Source organism: Drosophila persimilis, unplaced genomic scaffold, assembly GCF_003286085.1.
Source record: "Drosophila persimilis strain 14011-0111.01,24,50 unplaced genomic scaffold, DperRS2 tig00000000-arrow-pilon, whole genome shotgun sequence".
In the NCBI taxonomy this organism is placed as follows: domain Eukaryota; kingdom Metazoa; phylum Arthropoda; class Insecta; order Diptera; family Drosophilidae; genus Drosophila; species Drosophila persimilis.
Genome location: NW_020825288.1, coordinates 23,890,926 through 23,918,909, shown reverse-complemented (window position 1 = coordinate 23,918,909; position 27,984 = coordinate 23,890,926). Strand labels below are relative to the sequence as shown.

At 41.2% G+C, this 27,984-nt stretch overlaps 1 protein-coding gene and 1 long non-coding RNA gene across 10 annotated transcripts; both read left to right on the top strand.

Moving 5' to 3' along the window:
* Positions 1 to 1,378: 1,378 nt before the first annotated feature.
* LOC6591860 (phospholipid-transporting ATPase ID) lies at positions 1,379 to 27,055 on the top strand. Of its 9 annotated transcripts, none has more exons than XM_026986768.1 (20): positions 1,379 to 1,578; positions 11,777 to 12,099; positions 18,172 to 18,230; positions 18,291 to 18,503; positions 18,563 to 19,099; positions 19,170 to 19,391; positions 19,457 to 19,705; positions 20,000 to 20,758; positions 21,789 to 22,079; positions 22,144 to 22,317; positions 22,374 to 22,650; positions 22,712 to 22,864; positions 22,925 to 23,063; positions 23,888 to 24,034; positions 24,095 to 24,246; positions 24,307 to 24,530; positions 24,595 to 24,924; positions 24,982 to 25,230; positions 25,293 to 25,409; positions 25,468 to 27,054. In XM_026986768.1, the coding sequence occupies exons 2-20, from the start codon at positions 12,066 to 12,068 to the stop codon at positions 25,792 to 25,794; spliced, it is 4,653 nt and encodes a 1,550-aa protein (XP_026842569.1). In that variant the 5' UTR covers positions 1,379 to 1,578; positions 11,777 to 12,065; the 3' UTR covers positions 25,795 to 27,054. The 9 variants fall into 9 exon arrangements, with proteins under 9 accessions (XP_026842569.1, XP_026842564.1, XP_026842583.1 ...); XM_026986763.1 differs by having other exon boundaries at positions 22,925 to 23,105; XM_026986782.1 differs by having other exon boundaries at positions 1,381 to 1,578; positions 20,000 to 20,464.
* On the top strand, positions 15,557 to 17,274 carry LOC113565223. The gene is made up of 3 exons (XR_003408539.1): positions 15,557 to 16,052; positions 16,117 to 16,289; positions 17,248 to 17,274. It is a non-coding gene; the product is annotated as an uncharacterized LOC113565223 (long non-coding RNA).
* Positions 27,056 to 27,984: the final 929 nt, after the last annotated feature.

The following is a 27,984-nucleotide window of genomic DNA, read 5'->3' as shown; positions in this document are numbered from 1 at the left end:
CACCGACGGCAAAGGCCACGTGACGTTAATGACATTGTCGTGCCGGTTGGGACTGAAACCAACGGACGGACCCCCCGCTTGGGTCGTGCGGAGATGATGCGTACCCTTAACTAATTTGTTCTATGTTCGACTTGTGTCTAATTAATGAAGATTGTCTCGCATAATCATAACGGTTAAATTTATATTAATTTCTGTGGGTCTGTCTGGTCGCCTTTTTCGGTGTTTTACCAGGGAGGGCCATCTTTTAAGTGGCTACTTGTTAACATTTTCTAGGTGGAAATGAATTCTTTTTGGTTAAACGGTGGGGGAATAGGGACTTGTGATTATATATGTGATATTTAGAGATGAAGAGATTGGGCTACCATCTAATTATGCATTATAAAAAATGTATTGATGTATTCAGAAGATGCTAGAATATACGCTGTGGAGCAATAGCAACAGAGAGATCTTCACAGTGTCAAAAACAGCGAGATGGAGGGCCATACTCCAAATAAATATGTGAATAATACTTACGATTAATAAATAAATGCATTTCCTATTTCATAAAAAAAGAATCAGCATATTGGTTGGGAAATTTCAAATTTGTGTAGCTCCGATATCAAGTAGAACCACTAAAAAATTACACAAATAAAATCGGAGTTTAAAAATAGCACATAATCTTCCTGAACTAAGCTCATATTTGCGAGAAGAGCTGCCAAATAAGTACAGATTTCGTCTGGAACAAACCTTCCGGAACTAATCCTCTATAATAAATAGGTTCTCCGACTTCTGGCTGAGCTTCCAGGGCTTACTTAGCTGCGAAAGCCACCAAACTGTAGCCCCAATTAAACGTTAGCCCCACAGCTTTTTCCCAGTTGAAGCTTTTCCCCCACAACAAACGATAGTTAGTAACACAAGTTGGCAACACAAATTACCGCTTATCAGTGGTAAGAAGAGTGCACACATACTCGTACTCGCATGCGACTCACAAAGCTTCGCGAGCGGGCGAGCGGCTGAGCGTGTAAGCGTATGGGAACGTTCGCTCTTTCGGTGACTAATAGTTCTCTTTATTTCTCCACGGGAACCCGGGCCCCATAGGGGAGCTCAATAGGTATTACGCCGTCGACAATTCGCCGCTTTAGTTGCAATCGAAGTTTTGAGACGACGCGGTCGTGTGCGGTCCGGTCCGTGTAAAGGCAATAATATAACAGTTCTCAGACAAACGAGCGGTTCCCAAGATCCCGAGTTCTATTTGGTTTTTATTTTGGTTTCTAATTTTTGGTTCGGCTTCGATAAAACTTGTGTGCTTAAACCAATATTTTCGTGAATTTTCGAATTCAAAATAAAGCAAAGCTAGTCAAGTGCAACTAAAGTAAGCTTAATAAAAGTAATAACAGAAAAAAGCTAACTAAAAAAAAAATAACAACAAGTGCCTGACCACATGCAACAGCTGCAGCAGAGACTGCGACTAAACAAATCCTAAAGCTTTTCGTACAAGCCGGCTTTGAATTTGAAGTCGAGTTCTAGTTCGAGTTCGACAGCAGCATTAACGGCTCAAGCCCGGCTTCTCTTTGGCTTCTATTTATGCGCCTTGGTCGGGTGAGTGTTTGTTCTCGTTCTCTTCCCTCCTCTCGCAATCATTTCTTGCAAACAGCTGCCGCAATATGCACAATTTTCTTCCCCTTTAGCAAACCCCTTGCAAAAGTTATTTTTTCTTAGAAAATTGTCGAGCAGATCGGGGCTTATCTGCTGCAGTCTCAGTTTCGCTTTTCTTCGCCCCCTCATATCCATAAAAGTATGGTCTTATAAGCACATATTCATAACGGTATTTGTGGGTGGCCGCTTATGTCGGTGCTGAAGGGTTTTTGTGCCCAGTCATGGTTGAAGCTACAGTCATTCCTTTATCTGTGGATCTTTGGTCAATGACTTTACCTTAGCGACTGACATTGGCCTTGATTAAAGACTTTTATGGGGTGGCTAAGATATCGAGATATATAATAAGAGATATAATAAGGAATACATAATAGTCGTAGTCGTGGTCTTTATAGCAGGAATGAGCATAATTCTTAAGTGGTAAATAGGTATTTGTGTGTATATTTATTAAGCTATGTATTTATAGTTGCTTACAACAATTTCGAACTATAAAGAAAATTGAGCTTCCTCAAGATTTATCAAACTAAGACCTGAAACTAACGATTTCTTCATTAACCAAAAGACTTCAATATTATGCAAATATTTTAATATATTCCTCAAGAAATAACTACTGTAATTAGCCATGACAATTTGATGAATAGCCCAAAGCAGATATCTACATAAAAGATTTCTTCTTAAGATTTCAAAGATTGTTCATAACAAAAAAAATGACTAAATGACGATGTCACCGCTTTGAGATATTCTCAAGTGCAGAAGTACCAATTGGGGTTGTTTTCAATTCACCTTTGGGGACCCAGATTTGGCTGAGTTACCCGAGAACTTTCTGTGTGGATGGATAATACAAAAGACTGATATATGAGACCAATCGGTTAGCGGAGGAGATGGACTACCAGTCGGGTATGCGCTGAAGTTGTGGCACAGAGCAACACGTGTCCACAGTCTATTTCTCTCCATGATCTTTCCCCAAAATGATGTCATCGTCTATTCCCTGTCTCAAAAAGTTTCGCTTTAAAGAAATCGCTGAAAAGAGAATACCGAAACAAAATTAATTTTTAGCATTTCCCACTCTTCCTGCTCCGTTTCTTGAATTTTTTTTATTATACCCGATACTCAAAATGAGTATTGGGGTATATTAGATTTGTGGTAAAAGTGGATGTGTGTAACGTCCAGAAGGAATCGTTTCCGACCCTATAAAGTATATATATTCTTGATCAGCATCAATAGCCGAGTCGATTGAGCCCTGTCTGTCTGTCCGTCCGTCCGTCTGTCCGTCTGTCCGTCTGTCCGTCCCCTTCAGCGCCTAATGCTCAAAGACTATAAGAGCTAGAGCAACGATATTTTGGATCCAGACTTCTGTAATATGTCACTGCTCCAAAAATATTTCAAAACTTTGCCCCGCCCACTTCCGCCCCCACAAAGGGCGAAAATCTGTGGCATCCACAATTTTAAAGATACGAGAAAACTAAAAACGCAGAATCGTAGAGAATGACCATATCTTTTAGACTGCAGAATCTGAATTCGATCGTATTATTATTATAGCCAGCATCAAGAAAACAATTTCATTTTTTCTCGCCCTGTCTCTCTCTAACACACAGGTAGCATAGGCGGCTTTGCTTAGAGTAAAACATTAGCGCCTAGATCTCAGAGACTATAAAAGCTAGAGCAGCCAAATTTGGTATCCACACTCCTAATATATCGGACCGAGACGAGTTTGTTTCAAAATTTCGCCACACCCCCTTCCGCCCCCGCAAAGGATGCAAATCTGGGGATATTCACAAATCTCAGAGACTATTAAAGCTAGAGTAACCAAATCTGGTATCCGCACTTCTGTTAGATCTCACTATAAAACCTTTATCTCAAAATTTCGCCCCACCCCCTTCCGCCCCCACAAAGGACGAAAATCTGTTGCATCCACAATATTGCAGATTTGAGAAAACTAAAAACGCAGAATCATAGATAACGACCATATCTATCAGATTGCTGAATCTGGATCAGATCAGATCATTTTTATAGCCAAAGGAAACAAATCAATTTGCAGTGGCTACGCAGCGCGTGACGTCACGCTCAGACTGATTTTCTGTCTCTCTCGCACGCTCTCTTTGTCGTGTCGTTTAATATTAGCGGCGTCTGCCGGAGGAGAGCCATACTGACTTAGTATCGGGTATAACCGTAGAGTTGCGGTGTCCGCAGCAACTCACAACGTTCCACCTCGTTTTTTGAATACTTTTGCGGTTTATTTTCAAATTGTTTTTAAAAGTTTTTTTGTTTGCGTTTTGCTTGCCGGTAGTTAACCCGCGACATTTAATAATAATTACTAAACGCAAAACTTTAGTAATTATTATGAGCGGAACGGAGCAATTCTTTTGCTGACACCAAGGAATTTGTTTGTGTTTGTCAAAGTGGAGATAAACGGTGAAACAAGACTGAGATAAAAGAGTGAGACTCATTGTATAGAACTCCCAGAGAATCAAAAACTTCAGAGTTCCTGGAGTTTCCTAAGAATTTTTGCACTTCTAATATATGAAATACATGACGAACAGAGGTAAAAATTTTATCTTTTTTAATAGTTTCAAACTTTTTTTTGTGAGTCAGGGGACCTTTTCGGACCCTAAAGTGGAACAAACTCAATAAAGTATAGCGAAAAAAAGCATTCCATTTTAAGATTGTTCCTAAGATCTTGGGGTCTTCTTAAAGTTTCTCAAGCATTTCATTCTTTCAAAAATTGTATATTTCTTCAGCATCTTCTAAAATTTGCCCAAACACTTCATTCTTCTGATGATTACCTGTGCCTGTATCTTCCCTTGACATCTTTTGGTAGCTCTCCTCCGGTCGCTATGGTTTCTTGACTCATTCAAACCTTTGGAAATCGTTTCTCTGTGAGACAAAGATAAGGCATTGAGAGATACAAATTTGTTCTCCCCACATATCGTATGAGATAAGTGGAGGAAACAACAGAACCAAGCACGAAAAAAACAAAAAAAAAAAAAAACTTCCCAAGGCAAACAAATTACAAAACGCGATACTTTTTTGTACAGGGAAAAACCAAATAAAATGGAGAAACCATCAACGAATTCGAGACACTCTGTCTGATTAAAATATAATAAAAACCATAAGACTAATTTTGGATTCGAATTTTCGAATTATTTCATGATACTAAATTAGGATTTAAAGAATTTTCTTTCTCTCAAATGATTACAGAATAATTTCAAACTTTATTGATTTGAAAAGAATAATTTATTTCTTTTAGCAATTTATTTTTCATATTGTTTCTCTTATTTCGTGAAAGATTTAATCATACTTAGACTGAAAACCCACACACCTCCGAAAGGGTAGCGTATATAGCCATGTAAGTAACTTTAATGAACGTGTATTCAAGCAAATTACAAAACGAAAGGCCAAAAGTGACCAACTAAAACTGGAAAATAAACAAAATTTGCTTTAGTTCTGGACTGGTTATATAAGGGGATGAAATTGGGGGAGGAAAAGATAGATATATAGAAGTATACGAGTAGTGTAGATGGATAGGAGTTGAGCATTAGAATATATGGAATACATGAACATAGATAGATAGATCTGTGTTAAAAGATACAATTCAATAAGTAGTTGGAATGAGTAAATCTAGATACAAATTGATATAGATATAAACAGACCGAATGATTCCAAGGGGAGAGTGTGGTGACAAATAAATAAAATAATACGGATAATATAGAGTGGGGAGTGCCTCAAACAGATACACACATTGAATACTTTAATCACTGATGAAGATGGCCTTGAAATCAGAATTGCTTTCGTTCCGCCACACTTTCTTCATTCAGGCAATCAATCAACGCGCAAGAAACTTGTCTCAAGTGCTTCCACGTCCCATCCCCCTCTGAACTCGTGGATACCCCTCACATTCCTCACTATCCATCCTTTTATCGATACGATATCCGGCGCATTGGAGACACTTGTGTCAGCTCTGATTGACACACCCGGGACTACAGCTCAATTTTTTCGAAAGACTCCCACAGAAGGCGTCCCATCTGAAGGAGAGTCCAGCCATTGCCTCGACTATCTCACTGTCCCGGGGTACAGCCACGGTGCCAGCACTTAACTGTGCACCAAACCAACCAGAAGTTTGGGCGGAGGGGAGGGAATTCCGTGCCCCTCAGGTGGGGTTTGGGTCGCCGAATGCGGACAATGGACAATCGGTCGGTCGGCTCTAAGTGCAAACCACACGCCAACCATCGACAATAACCAGCAACAACAACGACCACGACTACGACTATGACTACGACCACGACCACAAACGACGGTCACTGTCAAAGGCAATAGACGGACACGCAAAGGACGAGGACGAGGACGAAATGCCAGGGTCCGGGGAGGAAGTTGTTAGGGCAATCTCGTGGCCGGAGGCAAAAAAAAATCGAACCAGAGGGAAAAATGTTGAACATTGAATACAAGTTGAATGTTGGTGGGCCTCAAAGTCCCAGACATCTGACCAACTGACCTGAACACTCGTCAAAAGAGAGGGAAACTCTTTTAGTTCAGGAATTTTCCCGCTCATCAAATCAATTTGCAAAAGAGGAAAAATCTAAAAAAGAAAAGTTGCATGGCCAGCGTTTGCATAAGCTTTTGGAAACCTCCCCCTGAACACCACTTCGCCTTAACGCTATTAAATTATAGTCGATATCCAGACAAAAATATACTCTCATCTATGGGCAAAGCTCGGACATTGATTTACCCTTAACTCCAAATGCATTTAGGGGGTGTACGATAGGGGTGCCCTCCCGAAAGGCCAAACAGTGGCAGACAAGCAGACAAAAGAGAGATAGAATATAGTGAAAGTAAGAGTAAAGAGAATATAGTGAAAGTAGGAGGTAGTGGAGCAAATAGAGTGAAAGTAGGAGAACTAAAGGGAAAGTTTAAGGCAGAGTTTGGGGACAGTCCACATGGATATGGCGACCCATTCATGGGGCTGCAAATTATAATCGGGACAAGGACTCGGCTTGGCCATAATTCCGATTTGGTTGAGGTAGTATTTTGTGGTAATCAAAATGGTCGAACGTCGCTAATGGACTGTAAGACGCGAAGGCCTGAAATAGTATTTGATAGGAGTGAAATCAACACAAGAGAAGATTTTTGAAAGCAACTCGAGAGGTTAACTTTTCCAGAAACAAAGAAATTACCCATATTAAAGATTAAGAACTATAACTCCTCAAATCAAATGGAATTTCCCGACCTAAATCTCGTTCGATATATTCCCATGATTCACCTATCAGTGAATCATTTTCATTAGTCATTACAAGCAGATGAAAAGTAAAAGGCGCTACTTAGATAACTTTTCAAATGAACAAATGTTCTTCTGCTTCGGCTTGGGGGAATGAAATTTGATAAGTGGAAAGATCTACCTTATTCCTTTTTTGTGTCTTAGACGAATGGAAAAAATGGAAAGCCTGTTGGGCAGGCACCTTTGATGAAATCAGTCTCTTTATTAGAGAACTCCGGCAAGACACCTTTCCAAAGTTAAAGTTTGAATGTAATCTTCATTTGTAGTTTATCTATTATATTTTAAACCAATCTCTAAAAACTTTGTAGCCATCTCTCTAAGGCAAATTTGTATCAAAATAAAATTCAAGCTGCAATCTCTTTACCTACCAAATCGAAGCATTCTCCTTGCTGAAAATATGTTTAACCTTCTCTCGTAGGACTTAAGACTACCAATTCTATGCAATAACAATTTATTTTTAGCCTCTACTATCGTATATCTATCTTGTATGTACATTTCTCCTACCCATAGCTTTGCCCCTTCTAGAAATCCCGCAGCTCGAGCCCGCATTTCTTTTGGAATTTTTAGCGGCTATTTGCTTTAAGCGTTATAGCCACCTCTCTTCCTCCGGCTACATGTTCCCTCCATTGGATACATAATTTCGCTATCTGCTGATGTGAATCGCTTCAATAGGAGCGACTCGCTGTAGAGTGAGAGACGGGGAAGGTGTGGAGTGAGGGTCGATGAAGGTGTTCCCATCACGCAATCCCTGGCACACGCACAGTAGTGGCACCCCCACAGCTGTGTGCCCCAAATTCCCCATTCGATTCCCAGAATGATCTATCGAATGCTTTGGGAATCGAGGGACAGATGTTCTCGCACGGAATGTCTCACTGCGATGTGAGGTTCAACAAGTCTGGTGCTCAAGAACTGACAGTTTTCTCACACCTGACTCTGACTCTCCTGGCCATCCACCTTCCACATTTAGCCACGTGTCACCCTTGAGTCTCTGGGTTTTTCAATATCGCATCAATATTTGATGGGACAAAGCATATGCTCCCACGATGCCGGGGATTAGTGCCCTCGCACGGTAATTATCCCCGCTGAGTCCTTTCTCAGGACTGCCGCCAAGAACGAGGAGGCCCCAGGACTCTCGGCAAGTATATAACTAATTATTAATGAGCAAATAATTGCCGTAAGTTACGGCATTCACCGGCGCTTAGGCTGCAGTAAAGTGAATTTACTGCGTAGATGGAAATTCCATCAAGGGATAACAGGATAATATATCTTTGGATGATCGACAGATTATCTTCGAACTATTTTATGTGACATCTAGTTGTTTTAGAAGCGACACCAAACTGCGAATTTCGAGAAACACGATGGGACCCACCGCATGACGCGCGAATCGGTTGGGTGCAGGCATAAAAGAATCCCCTAATGTCTGCCATTGATTGTAGCCCCACATAAGGCACTGAAGGCCAGTATATAGTAAGACTAATATATTCCTTGATGTATAATCCAACGTTCTAATGGGCTCAAATTCGATAATTCGCTGCGAAACTTTGTGGAACCCTAAACCTGTTTGCCAGGACAGACGTTTCCATATGGTTAAAATTTCCACACAACTCAGTTATTCCAAACATTTAATGAGTCCCGACCCCGAACCCACCGAACCCCTCTCCATTTTTTTTTTAACATTATAGAATGTGTTTTGAATGGTTTAAATGGGTGGAAGGGGTGGCGGGGGCCTGCACTTGACCTTCGTTGCACATTTTCCATTCAGAAATGTTTGTGCCTCGTGCCATGAGTCCTGGCATTCAGAGTAAGTGAAATGCAGCCTAAATAATTTATGCGAATTTTATGGAACGAAGCAAACACTGGCAAACGCTAAACAGGTTGCTCCACTGACCAGAAAAGGGGGCCCACTCAAGGGGAATTAATTCCTCTTCAGATCTCTTCAATACCACCTACAGATACTACACACAGATGGTGCTCTAATTGCTGCAAATCAATTGAAATTGATGCTTCCACATTCAATTGCATTGATTGCCTTTCATTTGCAGTTTGCTCGAGTTACCAGACAAGTATCTCGCAGAACACACAATGGGGGCGCTCTATTCACGAGTCATCCGTTTCACTCGTAATACATTTATCTGATGGATTTGCTTTTAATAGTTTCTTGGATAACAGATCTTTAGATACGTCTATCTGACAGTTGTTGAAATTACTGAATGATTCGTTGCAAATGAATGGCAGCCATGCACATTTTTGAATCATTTCGCATCATTAGGTTGATAATCAGGTTTATGTGGCAATAAAAATATAGTTGCAGCTGCTTGTTGGCAGTATTTAAACTCATACAAAATATGGCTTGAATGGGTAGTTATTATTGAAACGTGAGTGAAACTATAGAACGTTCATACTTCTACAGATACTGCTATTTGTGATACTTTGACTAAAGATTTTTAATTGTTCTGTGGGTGTATGTTGAATCCTTTCGGCTTATCAGTTAAGTTGAGGCCCGAATGATCTTAAACCCGCCAACAAGGAACTCTGAATTAAGTTCTTATCCATAAACATAATCGTTAACCATTGTTTGATGCAAAGTGTTATAAAATTAATAGTATTTCAATACCTCTAAGGCAGTTCTGCGGAATAATACAAAAAAAGGGCTTTTAAGCCCATCCCCCTGAAAAAGGACCGTACACAACCTACCTACCATTCCATCTTCTTTCATTAAAAACTAGTTCAAGGCTCATTAGGTCTAAAAATTTCCATCGTGTGACTACAGATCCATAAATAGATATTAAATAATGCTATATTTGCCATATAACGAATGAAGAACATTAGAAATAATCGGATATACTCCACGGATGAGCGTAATTATACATAATTCATGTATCGTTCATCCATAATGACTTCTCCCTGCGAGTGCGCCCGCCGGACAAAGTGGGTTAATAATTTTTGGACTACATATTAGAGCTATTTTTGTTTCTGTGTTTTATTCGGGGAGTTTTTTGTGAATTTTTGGGGAAGGTCTTTGGGGAGCCATTAGATTACCATTCCAAGGAGGCAAGAGGCAGCTGTTGATTATTATCGCATAATATTCGATGCTTGGAGAAGTACAAAATATAAGGGAAACGATTAGCGAAAACTGAAAATAAACCCTGAAAATGCTAGTGGACTAATGAAGCCAGACGAATGGCTGACGAAAAACTAACATTAGATGGAGTTTTCCTGTGCTTCGTTTTTGGGGTAATGCATTGGATAATATTTATTTTACTTTACTTTTTGACAACTTCCTGAACAAAAGTCATGACGCTACACAGCGGCACAGTTGACCCACAATTAAATAGCAAATGCCTGGAGTGTTGGTTATCTGTAATGTTCGTTTACTTGGAAATTTTACTGGGACTTGCCGGTTAGTCATTATACACATAGTACAGCATATAGGCGGAGGTATTACTCTTAAAGGGTATACATATGAAAAGTAAACGATCGACAGTGGATCGGATCGAGTGACCTACAGGCAGGGACTGGCCATTCCACGGACAAATCGTTCGTTTGTTTATTATTCATGAATGGACTTTTATTATTCGCAATTAGCATACGGTTACCCTAACATATTTGGGAGTATATAGGCTATGGTGTGGAGAAAAATAACTTAAATATGCTTCCAATTCGCTCGTTCATCTCAAACTGTTCACAAATCTTAAACTGTCCCCAACGATTTGCTATTGGATAATTTTTCTATAGGGCATTCTGAGGGCATTCATTATTCGAGTCGATCCCAATATCGTTTGTCGCTATCCGCCGGGTACACTTGCACTCGCTTTGTTTTGCCATGCCGTTTCCCTTTTGTGCTTTACCTTCTACTTTGTTTATGACGATACCAAAGCTTTACTCCGTCTCTCTTCTGTCTCTCTCTCTCTCTCTCTCTTCCACAATCTTTCTCTTTCACTCGCTCTCGCTCTTGTCCCTCAATTCCCTCTCTTCCAATGACTCACATTATTCGCTAAACGAATCTTTTTGTTCCATTTCATTTCAATCCGTTCCGTTTATTTGATTTTATAGTGGTTTCATTAATTCACGATCATTATTTTGTTGGTTCTGAATAGGGCTTCTGTTTATGCAATTATGAAATATTACAGGAAATGATGTAAACGTTTGCCATTCAATTTGCACAAATGGCTTAAAGGCTTGTACCAAATCACGAATGCGAGCAGTAGCCTTAATGATACGTTTTTTGGTTTTATTTGTGTGTTTTTAAAGAATTTGGACTTTCGACAAATAAATTATATAATAAGATACAAAAATCATATAAGCGATTACCAAGAAACCTGCGCAAATGGCTTAAAGCCTGAAAAATATGACTAACACACGGTGTGGGTGTGGGGGAAAGGTTCTGGAAATCCCTCAAGGACACTTTCGCTTGTTCGGGGGATATGTTCAATAACTACTATTACGTTAGGCCGACAGCTGCTAATGGACACATTACCCTAGCTCCTGCCAGCCTCGCACCTCCCCCATAAAATCAGCTCAACCGTGCGACAATTAGCATGTGAGCGCATCAAATTTTTAATAGCGCTGTCAAGACCAAGCCCAAGTTCATTTTGTTTGGAGGAAAAAAAAAAGAAAAAAATATAAAAAAAGTTCGCTCCAGCTGGGTGCTAGACAAGCCTTTCCCATGTATGTCCTGTCGTGTCCTGTCGTTGGCTCGACCTTCTCCAGCTGTCCAGCTGACAACATTTAAAAAAAGCTTTATGAATGCATTAACAATTCATCAGAGAAAATAGAATAATTTAATACAAAGTTTTTACAGACTGATGACGAATCATTTGAATGCTTACTGAATGCTTCCACTCTCCTCCTTTGACTCTTCCTCTGTTCCTTTAGCCTACGGCGGCTCGACAAGGCCAACACATGGAGGTTTACGTCCGTCCAGCGCCAGCAACGACGACAACCACCGACGAACCAATAGCCAACGGACAGCCGCAGTCGGAGCTGCAACCAACGCAAGCGGAGACGCAGCCGGAAACCCATACACAGATACAGACGCATACGCATACGCATACGCAGACGGAGTCTAGAAGGTTCAGATGCCACCAGGAGATTGAAAGCAGCTGGCGATACCACAGCACAGATCTTTGTTAAGGACGGATCCTAAGTTTCGCATCTACTCATAATGGGCACAAAAACTCAACCGCAACAGGCCAAAGGTGAGTGGGAGATTCAAGAAATTCTAACTTGATTTGATGAGAAGAGTGTATATATTTTTAATGAGAGTGTTCTCAAAAGTTCTCAATGAAGTGTTTAATAATATTTAAGAAACATTATCAAGTGCAGAGTGGACAAACAAAAGATAAGATGAAAATCTGAAAGTATAATCTAAATCCTTCATTGGGTATTGTAAAGATATTATAAAATTGTAAGAATCGGTAAAAACAATGAAGATTTAACGAATCAAAATATGTGGCTAAGAATCTTCTTGGAAATTCCTAATAAATTATTATGCTAACGAGTATATCAAGTGATCAAAAATGTAGAGGGGTATGTTCCAATTCATTTAGTACCTGGAACGTACATACATATCTATTACAAAACTACGACTTTCTTTCTTGATTTGATTCAGCTACGAGATGTTCCAAGTACATCCTATTTGACCAAGTAGCTAGATGGTTTTAATGACAAATAGAATAGTTGTGAGATAATCTACATCTTAGTTTATATTCATTAAAACTGGCGCCCGTCTTCTTGCATTCATCTCAAATAATGAATCCCCTGCTAAGCCACCAAATATAAGTATTCAAAGCAGATTCAGAGTCTGAAATCAATTTCCAGTAAATTGAATTCCGCAGGAGAGATGCACACAGCTCCAAATTGATTCACGTTAAGCCTTTGGCAATCTCTGATTAGGAAATTACCACCTCCACATCCTTCCATTCGCTCCCACAACCCCACTCTTTTTCCTTTTGATAGGGGGTGGCAAAAAGTTGAACAGTTGTTACCCATTTCGGGCAGATAGTGACCCAGTTCCTGAACCGTTACCAAACCCAACTGCAACAAAAAAAGAAAGAGAGAAGAAAAAACTTTAACAAAAAAGCAGCTGGTTGCCCGTTTTGGCCCTGACACGATTCGAACCAAATCTATGGGTGTGTTCAAGTGAGTCTTTGAATGGGTGTGTGAGTGTGCCTTTGTTTGACGAGGTAGTATGCGTGAGGCCACCTTGAGCTTGGCCCAAACGGTGCTTCGATTTCTTACGCGTATTGCTCGCGCAATGAATGAATTGAATGAATGTGAATGCGAATGTGAATTAGTGTGAGTGAGCGTGTGTTTGAGTGTGTATAATTCCTGGCGTGGTGGTGGCCCAAGTCGAGCAAAAATAAACAGCAACAAAGTGCTTTTGAGTTAATGCAATCATTTCCTATTTGTATACAACACTTTATTCGGTCATGATTTTCGATTTTCTTCTTTGTGTACCATAGACAGTGCGTATTATAGTTTTCACCAGATGTTCAGAGAGAATGGAGAGAATGAAGACCTATGTTCCACATATTTGATACCCTATAATTTATACATATACATATATTCTTCATCCTCAATTTGAAAGATATTTTTTATTATTTTAATTAGGGTTTTATATGGTTAATCTTAAGATTCTATCACAATCTGATCACCATTTCGACTTCATGGAAAGGAATAAGTCATAGTAGAAAATATTTTACCTATTTTTTTTTAGTTTCAATTAGACAAAGAAAATTGTTCTAGAACACCCTTAACACCCTCCATTCTTCTGTTTAACAACATTTTCAATGAGTTTTTGTTAAGCTTTTGCCTTTATTATCGTTTTATAGGCTATTAACTTTTAGCTAATAGATTTATGTATGCATAGATTCGTCTGTACACCTGTTGGCATCTTCAAAAGAATTCACGGAATTCAGTCTTTGACAGTAACCGCAAACTAAATTTCCATCTACATCATACATACATACATACATACATATGTATGTACATACATATATAATCCTGTCGGTCTCCCTATACCTTGCATTTGGTGCAAATTCCGTTCATTTTTTTGGCTTTGCTCTGCTTTAGTTCTATTCACGAAAAACAAAAACAACAAAAACTAAGAATACAAATCCAAAATCAAAGTGTAGGAATACCTCAAATCATACCCTCCCCCACACACCCGCGGCAATCATTCATTAACCCATATGGACCCGCTCAGCAAAAGCTGACATTGACATTCACGCTCTCAAATTCAAATGCGTTCTCTCTTAACAGTTTCTCTCTCCCGCTCTTTCGCTTTTTTTTTGTTTGTTTGATTCACGTGCATTTTACCAGCCGGAGAGACAGAGAGAGATTGGGATTTGTTTGCTGGCCGCTCTTACTCTCTCTCGCACAAATTTTATTTATTTTCTTTTTGTTTTGGGTGACTACGGAAATTTGCTCAACATTTTCTCATTTTTACGCCTGAGAAATTTGAGATATGACCTGAAGTGGGTCGTGGGGAATTCGGAATGCCCTACAGTTGGGAATTATTGAATAAAACATCGATCTGCTGATTCAACGCTCACTTGAAGCCTCAAATGCTACGTTGTGGTTATTATAGAATCTATAGTGTAGATTTACATACATATTTGCACATGTATAAAATAAGTACGTATTGATTTTGATCATCCCCGACTCATCGATCGCCAGAAATTAAAATGTCCTACAATGAGAGGTCTCTATGGCTGCTTGGCATAAATTAAAATTTTTAATTACGCTGTGAGCGAATAATTCAATGGGAATCAAATGAAAGCTAGATCTAATGAATTAACAACCAATAGTCCAGTATTGAATAAATTCTACTGTTGAACATTACTGATCGATCAGAAGAAATTAGAAATAAATTAGTAGGCTGGAATAAAAATATATAATGTATTGAAACCGGCTAAAAACGCTTATATTCCCCATCGATCTCTTGATTACTCGATTGATTTTTAAACAATAACTAGTTCTCATAGCTTTTATAATTACCCACAAGCTCTGCCGCTTCCTAAACAGTTTCAACTTCAATTTTCGCTGCCGCGTTGCTAGGCTGAACTTGTACAGGGTGAGACATAGTTGCTTTTCGAGATGTACATATATGTATATTCTCTCACCATTTCTGCATAGCTCTTCTCTTTCACCTATACAAACGCCTCGGTATGTAAATATTCCACCATACCAAATCGCACTCTGTGAATGCCTCACCCTGTACACATACCCTCTGGCCTGGCTGGCCTAGGTTGCCTTGGCAGCCCCACACGTTTTGTTCGTCGTGCGTCCGACATTGCCTCCTCGGTTTCTATGGGCTTGCTTTGGGTCGGTGGCGTCGCGACGTCGACGTCGTCAGCTAAACGGTACTCTGCTCAGTTGCTGGCGGCGCTGCGCTGGGTTTTGCCGTTGGACAGTGTGGCCGCACCGCGCTCGTCTTCTGGCAGTTGTTGGCCCGCTTCGCTTTGACTGTTTCGTGCTTTTTGTTCAACGCGTTTCTCCGTTAAAACCAAATAAAACTGACGAATAAATCGTAATGGAATAAATATATTCTCATACTCGTGATTAGTGAGAGACATACATAAGAAGCGGAATTCGCTGCTGCAAGTGGATTACTTGAAAAAGTGTAAACGCAAACAGTGCAAAAATGTGCTAAAAATGTGCGGTGATGTCGGGCCGGGGGACAACGTGCTGCTTGCAACGCCGCCTTGTTCTTTTGATGATGCATTTGGCACCTGGCACTGAAACAGGCCCCCCACTCCCCTCTCAAGTCCGACAGCGCCTTGGCAATGCCCTCGTCCTCCCTATGCTCTTGTTTTCTGTTGTCAGCATAATTATTGAGCCTTCCATCGATTCTTCTTTTGGCATTGACTTTGCTTCTGTCTTTGCCTGTGCTTTTGCTTGTAGTTAATTTGCTTTTGGTAATTGAGCGTTTTACCCACTTTGACCCCTCCACCCGCCGAAACCCGTGGATGACGCATGCGAGTGAAAAGAGAAAACAACAAGAACATTTGAAGGAATTGTGTAAAGAGAAAACAACAAGAACAAGGAGGAAACTTTGAAAAGAGAAAACAACAAGAACGCTAAGAAACTACAACGAAATTTGAGCAAGAAGCAGGGAGAAAAGCAAGCAGGCTGCATTAAATAGAAGGTAAGGCAAACCAAACAGGAGCCCAACAGTGCTCATGCATTGCCTTACCTTCTGTTTAATATAGCTTGCCCCAAAGAAACTGTAACGCAAAGGAGACTAAGAAGCAGGACAGAAGGCAAAGCATATTTACATTCACATGCATGACTCATGTTCACAGCAGGACGTCGTGACATGGAAGAGAAGAGAGAATAGACAGGAGGTCATGTAGGAAAAGAGAAGCGTGGTGACAGCGGTGAAGTAAGTAGCCGGCTTTGTTGTTGCTTGCCTGACTTCATCCAACTGTGACGCGAGAGAGAGCGAACAAACCCAGAGAGAGAGAGTGCGAGCGCAAATCAGCTGTAAATGCAAAGGCAAAGGACCTTGGAACGTAGCAAGCAATCCACGAAAAATATGAAGACCAATAATTTGTGCTCCGAAGCTTGGATACCCTTCCAGAACCTTCTACGGTAGCTAAATATTGTACCCGGTTTTGATACAGCTTATCAGTATCATCAAGGTTCAAGAAGCTTTATTTTTGGTACTGCAAACATTTTCTCCAAATCATATAACCTTCTGAAAGAGTACCGTTTTATTGAGCAGGGTGAATTGAAATCGAACGAATATCAATTTCGGGCTTAATCCATGTAGCTCGAAACTTTTTGCTTCCCTTATTGTTTTCCAAGCATAGAAACTTTCTGGCATTGCAACTTCTAGTCTCATCTTCCGTTTTGCCGTTTTTTGTGTTCTCCCCCACTCACAGGGGCGTTGTGGCCTTGACAACAGTTTTGACATTGACTCTCCAGCAGCTATTAGAGAGAAAGAGAGATTGAGAGAGTGTTCTTTGCCTGCAGCTTCCTTCCCATTTTGTTACTTTGTTTGGTTTCCATTCAGCCTTCGGCTGTGGGGCAGGAACACCTGTTGCTGAATATGGGAATTCGTTGAGCGTTTGTGTTGTGTACAAACTTTTCCAATTTTGTTGCTAATAAATTCAGCAATCCAATATGGAAAATTAGTTTCAAGCGACTACTAAATATGCTAAAAAAAAAGACACATATTTAGATAATTGCTATGTATAGTATATCCATTCCATTCATATCAAATCTGATTGATCTGCCTTCATAGTCACCGTATAGTCGTATACCCATCATTCTCTACGGATACCGCGTAAAATCAAAGCCAAATTATGTTTATTTGTTTATTCTTCAAACATTCTCAGACGCGGCACAGCTGTCGAGAGGTGGGCATTTTCCAGAGGGGCAGGCAGTCCATCAAATAAAAGTGATGGATGGCGTCCGACCCCCCATGAAAGTTTGTTCGGTGCCAATGGGTTTTCAATTGCATTTTAATCTCACAGCTGCGTTGGCAACGCGTTAGTGTCCACTCCTCCCCCCAAACATACGTACATACATACATACATGCATATGTATGTTTCGTAGATCGTAGAATGAAAGATAATGAAGAACTCAGATACCAAGCAAGTTGCCTTGAGAGCTTAACAAAAAGCTGATCATGATTGGTGGTGGCAAGAGGTGCAGCGAGGCAGCCCGACGCCTGCGCCAGCGTCCGGATACATTGGAGCTGGCGGTGCTAGATGGCCAGCGGGCTGAGAAGCAGGAGGATGATCAGACCCCATCCGGAGCAATCGGAGAACCAGCAGTAACAGCATCCACTTCATCATCTACCAAGAAAGCCTGTTGGTTCCAGTTTGCAAGGAGCTCCCGGAATCGAAGGAAGCGCCTGCATTGCGAGGAGGATGAAGAGGAAACGGAAAATGGGCGGAAGGCTTGTCTCGCTCAACCGGAGGGCATGAATATAGGCAGCTCCACGCAGACCATAGCCACACCACTGATGATAGGGGATAGCTTCTACAGTCTGGCCACAGAAGCCCCAAATCCTACAGGAGATCCAAAACAGGATGACCAAGAGCAGTACAAGCAAAGGGATCCTTCAGTCGTCTCTGAATCGAAATCAACGCGTAGTCTGCGGCGTCTATCCCAGCTACGAAGACGTCGCAGTTCCTACTATTTTTCGGGTAATAGAGAACGAGGAATACACGACTAGATTAAATAGTTTATATAAATTTATAGTTTTAAATCGAATTCGTGCGAAATCTTCTTAAATATTCCCGTTTTGTCCACAGAGAACGAACGCAGAATCCGCGCCAATGACAAAGAGTTTAATCTTCAGTACAAATATCATGTAAGTTCCTAAACTTCAAGTTAACCAAATAAATACTAAGCCAATGAATCTTATTTAAAGAACAACTACATCAAGACCTCCAAGTATTCGGTGTTCACCTTCCTGCCCTTCAATCTGTTGGAGCAGTTCCAGCGTTTGGCCAACTTTTATTTCCTCTGTCTGCTGGTCCTCCAATTGATTCCTGCAATCTCCTCACTCACGCCCGTCACAACAGCTATACCTCTGATTGGAGTACTCACTCTGACAGCTGTCAAAGATGCCTATGATGACATTGTACGTATGAAAAGAGCTCTGAAACCGCTCAGATCTTCATAGAACTATCTTCCTTCCAGCAACGACATCTATCCGACTCGCAGGTGAATAATCGCAAGTCGAAGACCCTGAGGAATGGCAAACTGGTGGATGCCAAGTGGTCGGAGGTCCAGGTGGGCGATGTCATCCGCCTGGACAACAATCAGTTTGTGGCCGCCGATATCCTGCTGCTGACCACATCGGAGCCCAACGGTTTGTGCTTCATTGAGACGGCGGAACTGGATGGGGAGACCAATCTGAAGGCCAAACAATGCCTAACGGAAACCATCGAGCTGGGGGATCATCATGATGCGCTGTGGAACTTTAATGGCGAGATCCTCTGCGAGAGACCCAACAATCTGCTGAACAAGTTCGATGGCACTTTAATCTGGCGCAATCAGCGATTCGCACTGGACAATGAGAAGATTCTGCTGAGAGGTTGTGTGCTGCGAAACACCCAATGGTGCTATGGCGTTGTGGTCTTTGCCGGAGTGGACACCAAACTCATGCAGAACTCTGGAAAGACGCAGTTTAAGAGTACAGGCGTGGATCGCCTGCTTAACTTTATCATCATTGGGGTAGGCAACTCTGAAGAACTGATGAAAGAAGAGAATTTTCATATATTTATGTATTTGTTACACTTTTCAGATTGTTCTCTTTCTGGTGGCGATCTGTGCCTTATTTGCCGTTGGCTGCGCCATCTGGGAGGGTCTGATAGGACAGCATTTCCAGGTGTATTTGCCCTGGGAGCATATCATACCCAAAGACTATATACCCTCGGGGGCCACAGTCATTGGATTGCTTGTTTTCTTCTCGTATGCCATAGTCTTAAACACTGTTGTGCCAATCTCGCTCTACGTTTCAGTAGAGGTAAGTGCATAATACTCGTACTTTATCCTCTAATTAATATGCAATGCGCTCTCCTCCCCCCGCAGGTAATACGCTTTATACAGTCGTTTCTCATCAACTGGGATGAGGAAATGTATTATGCACGCACCAATACTTATGCCAAAGCCCGCACCACCACGCTCAACGAGGAGCTGGGCCAGATACAGTACATATTCTCGGACAAGACGGGCACTCTCACCCAGAACATCATGACATTCAACAAGTGCAGCATCAATGGGCGCACCTATGGCGATGTGATTGACTTGCGAACGGGAGAACCCATCGAAGTCACTGAGGTGAGTCCCCCGCCAAAGACGGCGATTTGGAATGGGGATTTTGGTGTGGATTAAGCTACTTGAACCTCTAACTTCCTGGTTGAGGGATTCTGTTGTCCTTTGTGTGTGCGTTCGTGTCTCTCTTTTAATTTGGTGTCCGTTTACTTGCACTGTCCTGGCGACTGGGGGATAAATCAAACTTTTACTTTGATCTCCCTACACCCGGTCCCAGTCCTTAGTCCCTTTTGTTTAATTGTGCGAGAAGCAAAGCAATGCAAAAAAAGAAAAAAAACCCACTCACATTACTCGTTATAGCAGCAAACAATTTTCCACAATAGCCCCAGAAATCACGAAGAGGTTCCCACAGGAACAGCTACATCAACAAAGCAGCCACCCCTCATCCTGGTGCACAAAGCCGAGGTCCATGCGAAGAAGAGCTCTGTGATGGTCACCGCCGAGGGTGAGACACAATTGGCCAGCAGTCCGTCATCTGACAGAGCGGAAATGGAGCACTCGGCTCCGCTGCCGGCACCGCAAGACCCCCAGCGGAATCGGGGACGCAAACAAGTGCGCTATTCGGCGCCCAGCAGGAGCCAGGAGGAGGAGCCCGGGGGGACAATCCCTGGAAGATTGCCGACCCCTAGAGGATCGTCACCCTCTGGTTATGACAGTCAAAGGAGCAGCAGTAGGAGCAGCGGAGGAGGATTGGGTGTCTGCTTTAAGCGTAGTGGACCGGGGCTTATGCAACGTCAACTTTCCAGCACAAACAGCAGTGACAAAGTAAAGATCTTGCATGACAACGAACAAACCGAACCACACATGCACCTCCACAACCAGCACCACCACAGTCAGCACCACCAACAACCACAACACAATGGCCGGTTGGTCAAGCTCAAGTTCAAGAAATCCCCATCAACAACATCGCTGAGTGTTCCCTTCTGTCTCAACCACAGCGCTACAGAGGAGCTGACGCTGCAGGCACCGCCAACCGCACAGCACCAAAGCACCACCCACCAAAATCACCACAATGAATCATTTGCCACCAATTGGAGTTCGTCGCGTCAGAGAGTGCACGTATGCATGTCGCATGTCCTTCAATCAACACCCCATTTATCCCTGTACTCCATCTGTCTGTACATTTGAATGCCTCTGTGTGCATGCGATGTCTGCAATCTCGCTGATTATTTGATTACATATGCATTAGCTGCTTACAACCCAGTAGCTTAAATATATGCATGTCTTGCACTGTCTGGCACTGTCTGTTGATGTATATATATTTATGCACGTTCATGTATTTCCAAGTGGAACATTGCTTCATTGCACAGGGATTGTGTACAGATTGCTTATACTGGTGACATTACATCAGTATATTAAATATCCTTAAAGCACATATCGTAAACTTGTTTACTTAAAAAATGTATAATCCCTATTATTTTGTTGAAAGTCAGTACAAATACGTTTTGGTGTATATTATTAAATTTTCGAATTTATTTAGATCGATTTTAGTAATTTTGAAAATAAAAATGTCCAATATCTTGCATATGTATCATGTCCCATATTATGTATCACAAATTGGAAAAAAGCTTAATTAAAATTAAATTTTTTTAAAAGGTCAACATTGAATTAAAGAAACTTTCATAGATTATTGTACATTTTTGAATATCATACATGATCGAAAATCGCAAGTTGGAATATTAAACTGTTTAATATCGCGCACAATTATTCAAATATATATAACATAGACTTTCAAAATCTTGAATTTAAGAAATGATCGTTTAATAGGATGGAGAGTATGTTAAAAACCCTAGGATTCCACCAATATACCACCTTTGAATATCGTTAATTTCGAAATTTCGTTTATTTTAGAAACTAACAGAATCTATTTTATTTGTGTGTTCCCCTGCGATTACATTTTATGTATTAAGTAAACAGAACGTTTTTCTTGTCTAATAATTTGGGATTAATATCGTATATCTAACAGCGTGCCTTTGCTTTGTATCGTATACAGCCAAGCTTCGCTTAACATATCAGAAAACAACAGATATACCCACAAATCGTAAGATCCTCTAAGGTACACATCATCTAATCCTACACCCTTTCGCAGGCCCTGCAATGCGTCGACTTCTCAGCCAATCCTCATCACGAGAGCGACTTTCGCTGGTACGATCGCACGCTGCTGGATGCAGTTCGCTCGAATGAGGAGCATTCCCACGTATTTTTTCGTCTGTTGGCCCTCTGCCATACAGTCATGGCGGAGACCGTAGAGGGGAAGCTGGAGTACCAGGCCCAAAGTCCCGATGAGGCGGCTCTCGTGGCGGCTGCCCGCAATTTTGGTTTTGTATTTCGCTCACGAACACCAAACAGTATTACCATCGAGGTGATGGGTCGAAAGGAGGTGCGATCTGTTAGAGTAGGAATTTGAATATTAAATAATGCGAATCCAACATGCACTCTTTCAGGAATACGAGCTCCTCAATATTCTAGATTTCAACAATGTCCGCAAGCGTATGTCTGTGATCCTTCGACGAGGCAACACCGTGGTGCTATACTGCAAGGGAGCGGACAATGTGATATACGATCGATTGCATGGCGGCCAAGAAGATCTAAAAGCCCGCACACAAGATCACCTGAATGCAAGTTCGCCTGAATATCAAACATTCATGTAGAAATTACGATATTCTTCCCGCAGAAATTTGCTGGCGAGGGTCTACGCACTCTGGTCCTGGCCGAGCGGCGTCTTACCGAACAGTACTACAAGATCTGGCGGACTCGGCAGCAGGAGGCCGCCTTGGCCATGGACTCGCGCGAAGAGAGGTTGAATGAGATATACGAAGAGATCGAGAGCGATATGCAGCTGGTGGGCGTGACGGCCATTGAGGACAAACTGCAGGACGGGGTGCCCAAGGCTATTGCAAATCTACAAAGTGCAGGGATAAAGATATGGGTTCTAACAGGAGACAAGCAGGGTGAGTGGCAGCGGGGTATCCCTTTAAGAAATCAAAAATAATGAACGATCTTAATCCCCAGAAACGGCCATCAATATTGGGTACTCCTGCCAGCTGCTGACGGATGAGCTGGCGGATGTCTTCATAGTGGATGGAAATTCCGTGGAAGAGGTGGAAAAACAATTGAGACAGTTTAAAGAATCTATCAAGATATACAATCGATTTCGACCAGGAGGTGAGTAAATCCAAAAAAGGTGCAGAGAAGAGTAGGAGCAGTACATATCTTCTTTTATAGGAACCGAAGCCCTTTACAATAGCGACAGCAACATGGATCCGCTGAGCGTGACCATGACACAGACCTCGGTCTTTATGCACGAATCGAGCAGTCCGCCCACGCCGCCGCCACCGCCCGCCATATCGGTGGTTACCTTTAGGTGGGATGACAAAAATAAGGATAAGAAGGGCGGACCGGACAGGTAGAGGGCAATCCAAACACAAAAACACTTTCAAACTTCTTTATTTCCAAAAAGAGAATAATTTTTCTAGCTAAAGTGAAAACTTAACATCAAATAGAAGAGCTAGAAAGTCTATATTACTTCTAAAATTTCTTTAGCTAACTCTTTTGAACTTTTGTGTTCTTTTTTGTATCTAAAACGAAACTATTATTTATATTTTATTATTTAATCTTAGGGACATCTATTATTTTATTTTATTTTTCTCTTTCTGTAACTAAGTTTTAGGATATTTTATTTCCTAGTTTTAGAAATGTTCCTTTCTTTTCGGGAGTTACCATTATTATATTCAGATGAAAACCTTTTAGTATTACCCACCTAAGGATGTTACCCTCTATTGGTACTTGTTCCGCCCGTCAAGTAAAATATTTATATACATGTTTTATTCAAATCCAATTATCTATATTTGTTGAAACATCTGTATGAGTTCTGTCTGTGTGTCTCTCATTCTGCCTTGTATAAAACTCGAAAAACAGAAACCAAAATTCAGAAGCACCAAATACCAAAAACAGTCAACCATTCCTTAGTCTTGTTCATTCCTTAACTCCTTTCGTTGTTGTTTTGTTGTTTCATCTAAAGTTGTTTGCATGCCTAACCTTTTGTACATATAACTCATTATGGTCTACCTCTCTCTTTGAAGTATACTTTGCCTTGTTTGTTCTATCATAACATTTCCATTCTTTGTGCTTAACGTGCAACCCCATAACAAACTTGTAACTAACTTAAGTTTCTGTACTTCTGAACAGCGCCGAGTGCAACGATTTGTTTGGGGATGAGAAGAGGAGCTTAGATGATGGTGCTGCCTCCATTGTGATAGATGAGACCACTGGCTTTGCTTTGGTCGTTAATGGACACTCACTGGTTCATTGTCTGTCGCCGGAATTGGAGATCAAGTGAGAGTTATAGTTATCCACGTATAAAGGAACATGTATCACTGTACATAACTTTTTCAGATTCCTGGACATTGCCTCACAGTGCAAGGCGGTTATCTGTTGCCGGGTTACTCCGCTGCAGAAGGCTCTGGTCGTGGAACTTATTAAGCGTGCCAAAAATGCCGTCACCCTGGCCATAGGCGATGGTGCCAATGATGTATCGATGATAAAGGGTTAGTTTTTACCTTATGGAATCCTCCATCCAACTCTGTAACCTTTCCTTTCCCCTTTAGCTGCTCATATAGGTGTGGGCATATCGGGTCAGGAGGGCCTTCAGGCTGTTTTATCCAGCGACTATGCCATTGCCCAGTTCCGGTATCTGGAGAGGCTGTTGCTGGTCCATGGTCGTTGGTCCTACTATCGGATGTGCAAGTTTCTGCGCTACTTTTTCTACAAGAACTTTGCATTTACTCTGTGCCATTGCTGGTATTCGCTATTCTGCGGCTTCAGTGCTCAGGTGGGTCCATCAGAAAATATTTCTATTTTATCTCATATAACAAATGTATATAATTCTCCCTCAGACCGTTTTCGATCCCATGTTCATATCGGTGTATAATCTGTTCTACACTTCGCTGCCGGTTTTATCTTTGGGGATCTTCGAGCAGGACGTATCGGATAAGAATAGCCTGGAATATCCGCGTCTCTATACGCCGGGTCTTAGGAGTGAACTCTTTAATATACGTGAATTTATATACAGCGTGCTGCATGGCGCCTTTACCTCTCTTGTCCTGTTTCTGATACCCTATGGCGTCTATAAGGATGGTGTCTCCCAAAATGGTTATATATTGAGCGATCACATGACCCTGGGAGCCGTTGTGGCCACCATACTCATTGTGGATAATACAGCACAGGTAGGAAGTACAGTTTTTCCCTATCTGAACCGCTTCTCAGTTCTTAACCCCTTTTAGATCTCTCTATACACTTCTTATTGGACCATTGTGAATCACATAACAATTTGGGGCAGCTTGGTCTGGTATTTCGTGCTGGATTACTTCTATAATTATGTCATTGGCGGGCCTTATGTGGGCTCGTTGACTCAGGCTATAAAGGATCTTACTTTTTGGATGACTATGTTGATAACGGTAATGGTACTGGTGGCTCCTGTGTTGGCGTACAAGTATTATCTTCTCGATGTCCATCCAAGTTTGTCGGATAAGGTGAGCATTCTCCTTTAAACCTTCTCAAGAATTTAGTCTTATGTTCCCTTCTATTCCTGTAGATCCGCCAAAAATCCTTAAAGAAGATCCATTCGAGAGCCTCCAGCGATGTGCGACGTACTCCATCCTCACGTCGTGGACGTCGCTCTGTACGCTCTGGTTATGCCTTTGCTCATCAGGTAAGATTCTACCTTTAGCTAATTTCTCTTCCCGGATTAACTTCCGGTGTGTTTGCAGGAGGGTTTTGGACGTCTCATCACCTCGGGCAAGATCATGCACAAGATGCCGCAGGACTTTGCCTTTCCTCTGGGCTTGGGCACGAAGAAGACTCAGGCCCTGCACAACAATCTGGCCTCTGCAGATCAGACCAAGGCCAGCAATTCTTCGGGTCACCACATGGGCAACAACAACAATACCAATCAGCGGCACAATCAGAACCAGAATCATTCATCGATGGCGGATATAAGTGCCGAAGGACGTGCGGCAGATGCAGGTGGCAGTGGCGCCAATGATGATATAAGTCCTCGGGCGCCCTGCCAAGATCTGGATACAATTAATCTGTAAGCCTTCGAAATGGGTACTGGATCGTAACAAACACCAAAAACGCTATTAAGAATTTAAGTCAACGAAAAGGGTTACAAATTAAGATTTGAAGTAGGATGTAGTATGGGTAGATATAGTATTTTGTATGTGTTTCGTGCGAATGTGAGTCCTAGAATCTAGTAGATCGAACAAGAACAAGTATTACAAAGAATGTCTATCGGATTCGAAAGTTATACCCTCATTTTACCCTAAGATATATGTAGTTGAAGGTGGATTATGTGTAGTTTAAGGTTTATTTATAGTTATCTTCATAGTATTTGTAGCATGGGAAATCATCATCCAAAGATAACCATAGTATCCTTCGTAAAGTCCCTTAATTAAGTCGTCTCCTAAGTTTCCTCTGTGTGATAGAATCCCTGTTTAAAGTGGTTCGGAAAAGATTACAATTGGTTGAATCTATGCTGAGCTTATCGGTATCTCTAGCCAAGTAGTTTCCTTAAAGGCTATCTTAATCCCTTGACAATCTGCTGGAACCAATCCCTAAGATATCATTCATCGCGACCCCGTCCCCCACAGAAAGCACAAAAAATCTCTTCTCCCACGTATTTATCTCATTGTTAATTGCATTTAAGTGAGCGAATCTTTTGAAACCCCAAACCCTATAGAGTATGATTGTGAGTACGTTTGAGCATAGACTTAGGTATAGAATAGAGCTAAATGGAGCCTTAAATGGAAACTGTTGGATAACTGAAAGTGTACTTAAATGCTTAATGTCGTGCTGTGTGCTTAGCCAATAGCTTACTTACCCATAGATTAACGATTTCGAATCGCAAAGTCCACGGCTATATACTTTAATCGCCTCCCCAACACAGAGAAAACTTAAACATAGGCAAGTCCACACTTCTGTGTTCCTAATTCGAGTTTTTAGTGAATAGTAGAGCCTGTCTATGCATTGCAGAGTCCCTAGGAATAAGTCTTTTTAACTGGGTTTCTCCCATCTTTGTTCGGTTGTTTTTGGGATGGGCTGTGGGTTTGAAGAGGTTACAAGGGTTCATAGTGATTTATACTTAAAGAGTGCTTACAATCTAGAGGTTTAACATAGCTTTTCAGATATAATACATAGATCTAGCTGTACGATTTTGGGTAAATATTTTTGCATGACAAGAGTTCAAGTAAGCTAAACTTAAATATTGCAAATTGTTGGCATGAAACTTAATTTTAATGTGCAAATTGTTGGTATACAAAAATAAGAACACACAAAAAGAGAAAACATTTTATTTTTATCAAACATTTTTAGACAGAAAAAACTACCAAAACTTGTGCTAAGAACATTTTTAAATGATTAAATAAATGCGAAATATTTTAAAAAGAGAGAAGCGTACTTTTAGTGTTTTAGCAAGGCGATTTTATTGCCTACTTTTAGGACGATCATATACATCGAACGATAAAGCTTGTCTCGTATTTGTTTTGAGATTAATGAAATTATTATTGTCTTAAGCCTTTATACATAGCTCCCTTTCTACATAAATTTCGCCCAAAACTCATCCTCATAAAACGGGGTTTATCTATTTTCTGATTCTGTTTAATTTGCGTAACAGATTACACTTAATTTATTAAGAGAAAAGTTCGACTCCTCCTCCGAAACAGAAACCGACAGCAAACTCAACTTTCCTTGACTTGTTCACGCCTCATTAGCTGGACATTAAGATTATGCATTTTTTGTTCAACTTTTTGGTCAAATTTAACACACGACTTGCTCGGAACTTTGTAATTAAATCTGTTACAATCAAATTGCTTGCCTTTTATGGGTCTCACTCCCTTTATCTGTCTCTGAAGGAAAACCTTGAAGTTGTTTCGAGAAAAATTTAAGGCGTTGAAAGTAAGTCAACTTAATGTCGCTTGAATATCCACTGCGCAGAGGGAGAGAGTCAGGGAAATAGCGATAAAGAGAGATGGAGTACTTTGGAGGGAAAAATCTTGAGGAAAAAAATGTGATGCCATTTATTTTAATTTGCAAGAGTCAAAATGTCGAGATTTAAAGTGAGCAATGAGTGTGGCCAGAATGCGACGCAGTTCAGGCCAAAGAGAAACTGAAAGAGATGCTAGCACAAGGATAGAAACAGAGAGAGAGCTCGAGAGATAGAGACAAATAATAATTTTCAAAAAAGAAACCCTCATTCCTTCGTTGTTTCCATCAAGAAGGGTCCAGCC

What these genes read in the sequence shown, in the direction of transcription:
- LOC6591860 (XM_002017314.2), top strand. Translation starts at nt 17,541, where the DNA reads ATGATTGGTGGTGGCAAGAGGTGCAGCGAGGCAGCCCGACGCCTGCGC. An exon ending in CGCTCTACGTTTCAGTAGAG is followed by an intron (nt 19,392 to 19,456) that starts GTAAGTGCATAA and finishes CTCCCCCCGCAG; the next exon opens with GTAATACGCTTTATACAGTC. An exon ending in ATCCAAGTTTGTCGGATAAG is followed by an intron (nt 25,231 to 25,292) that starts GTGAGCATTCTC and finishes CTATTCCTGTAG; the next exon opens with ATCCGCCAAAAATCCTTAAA.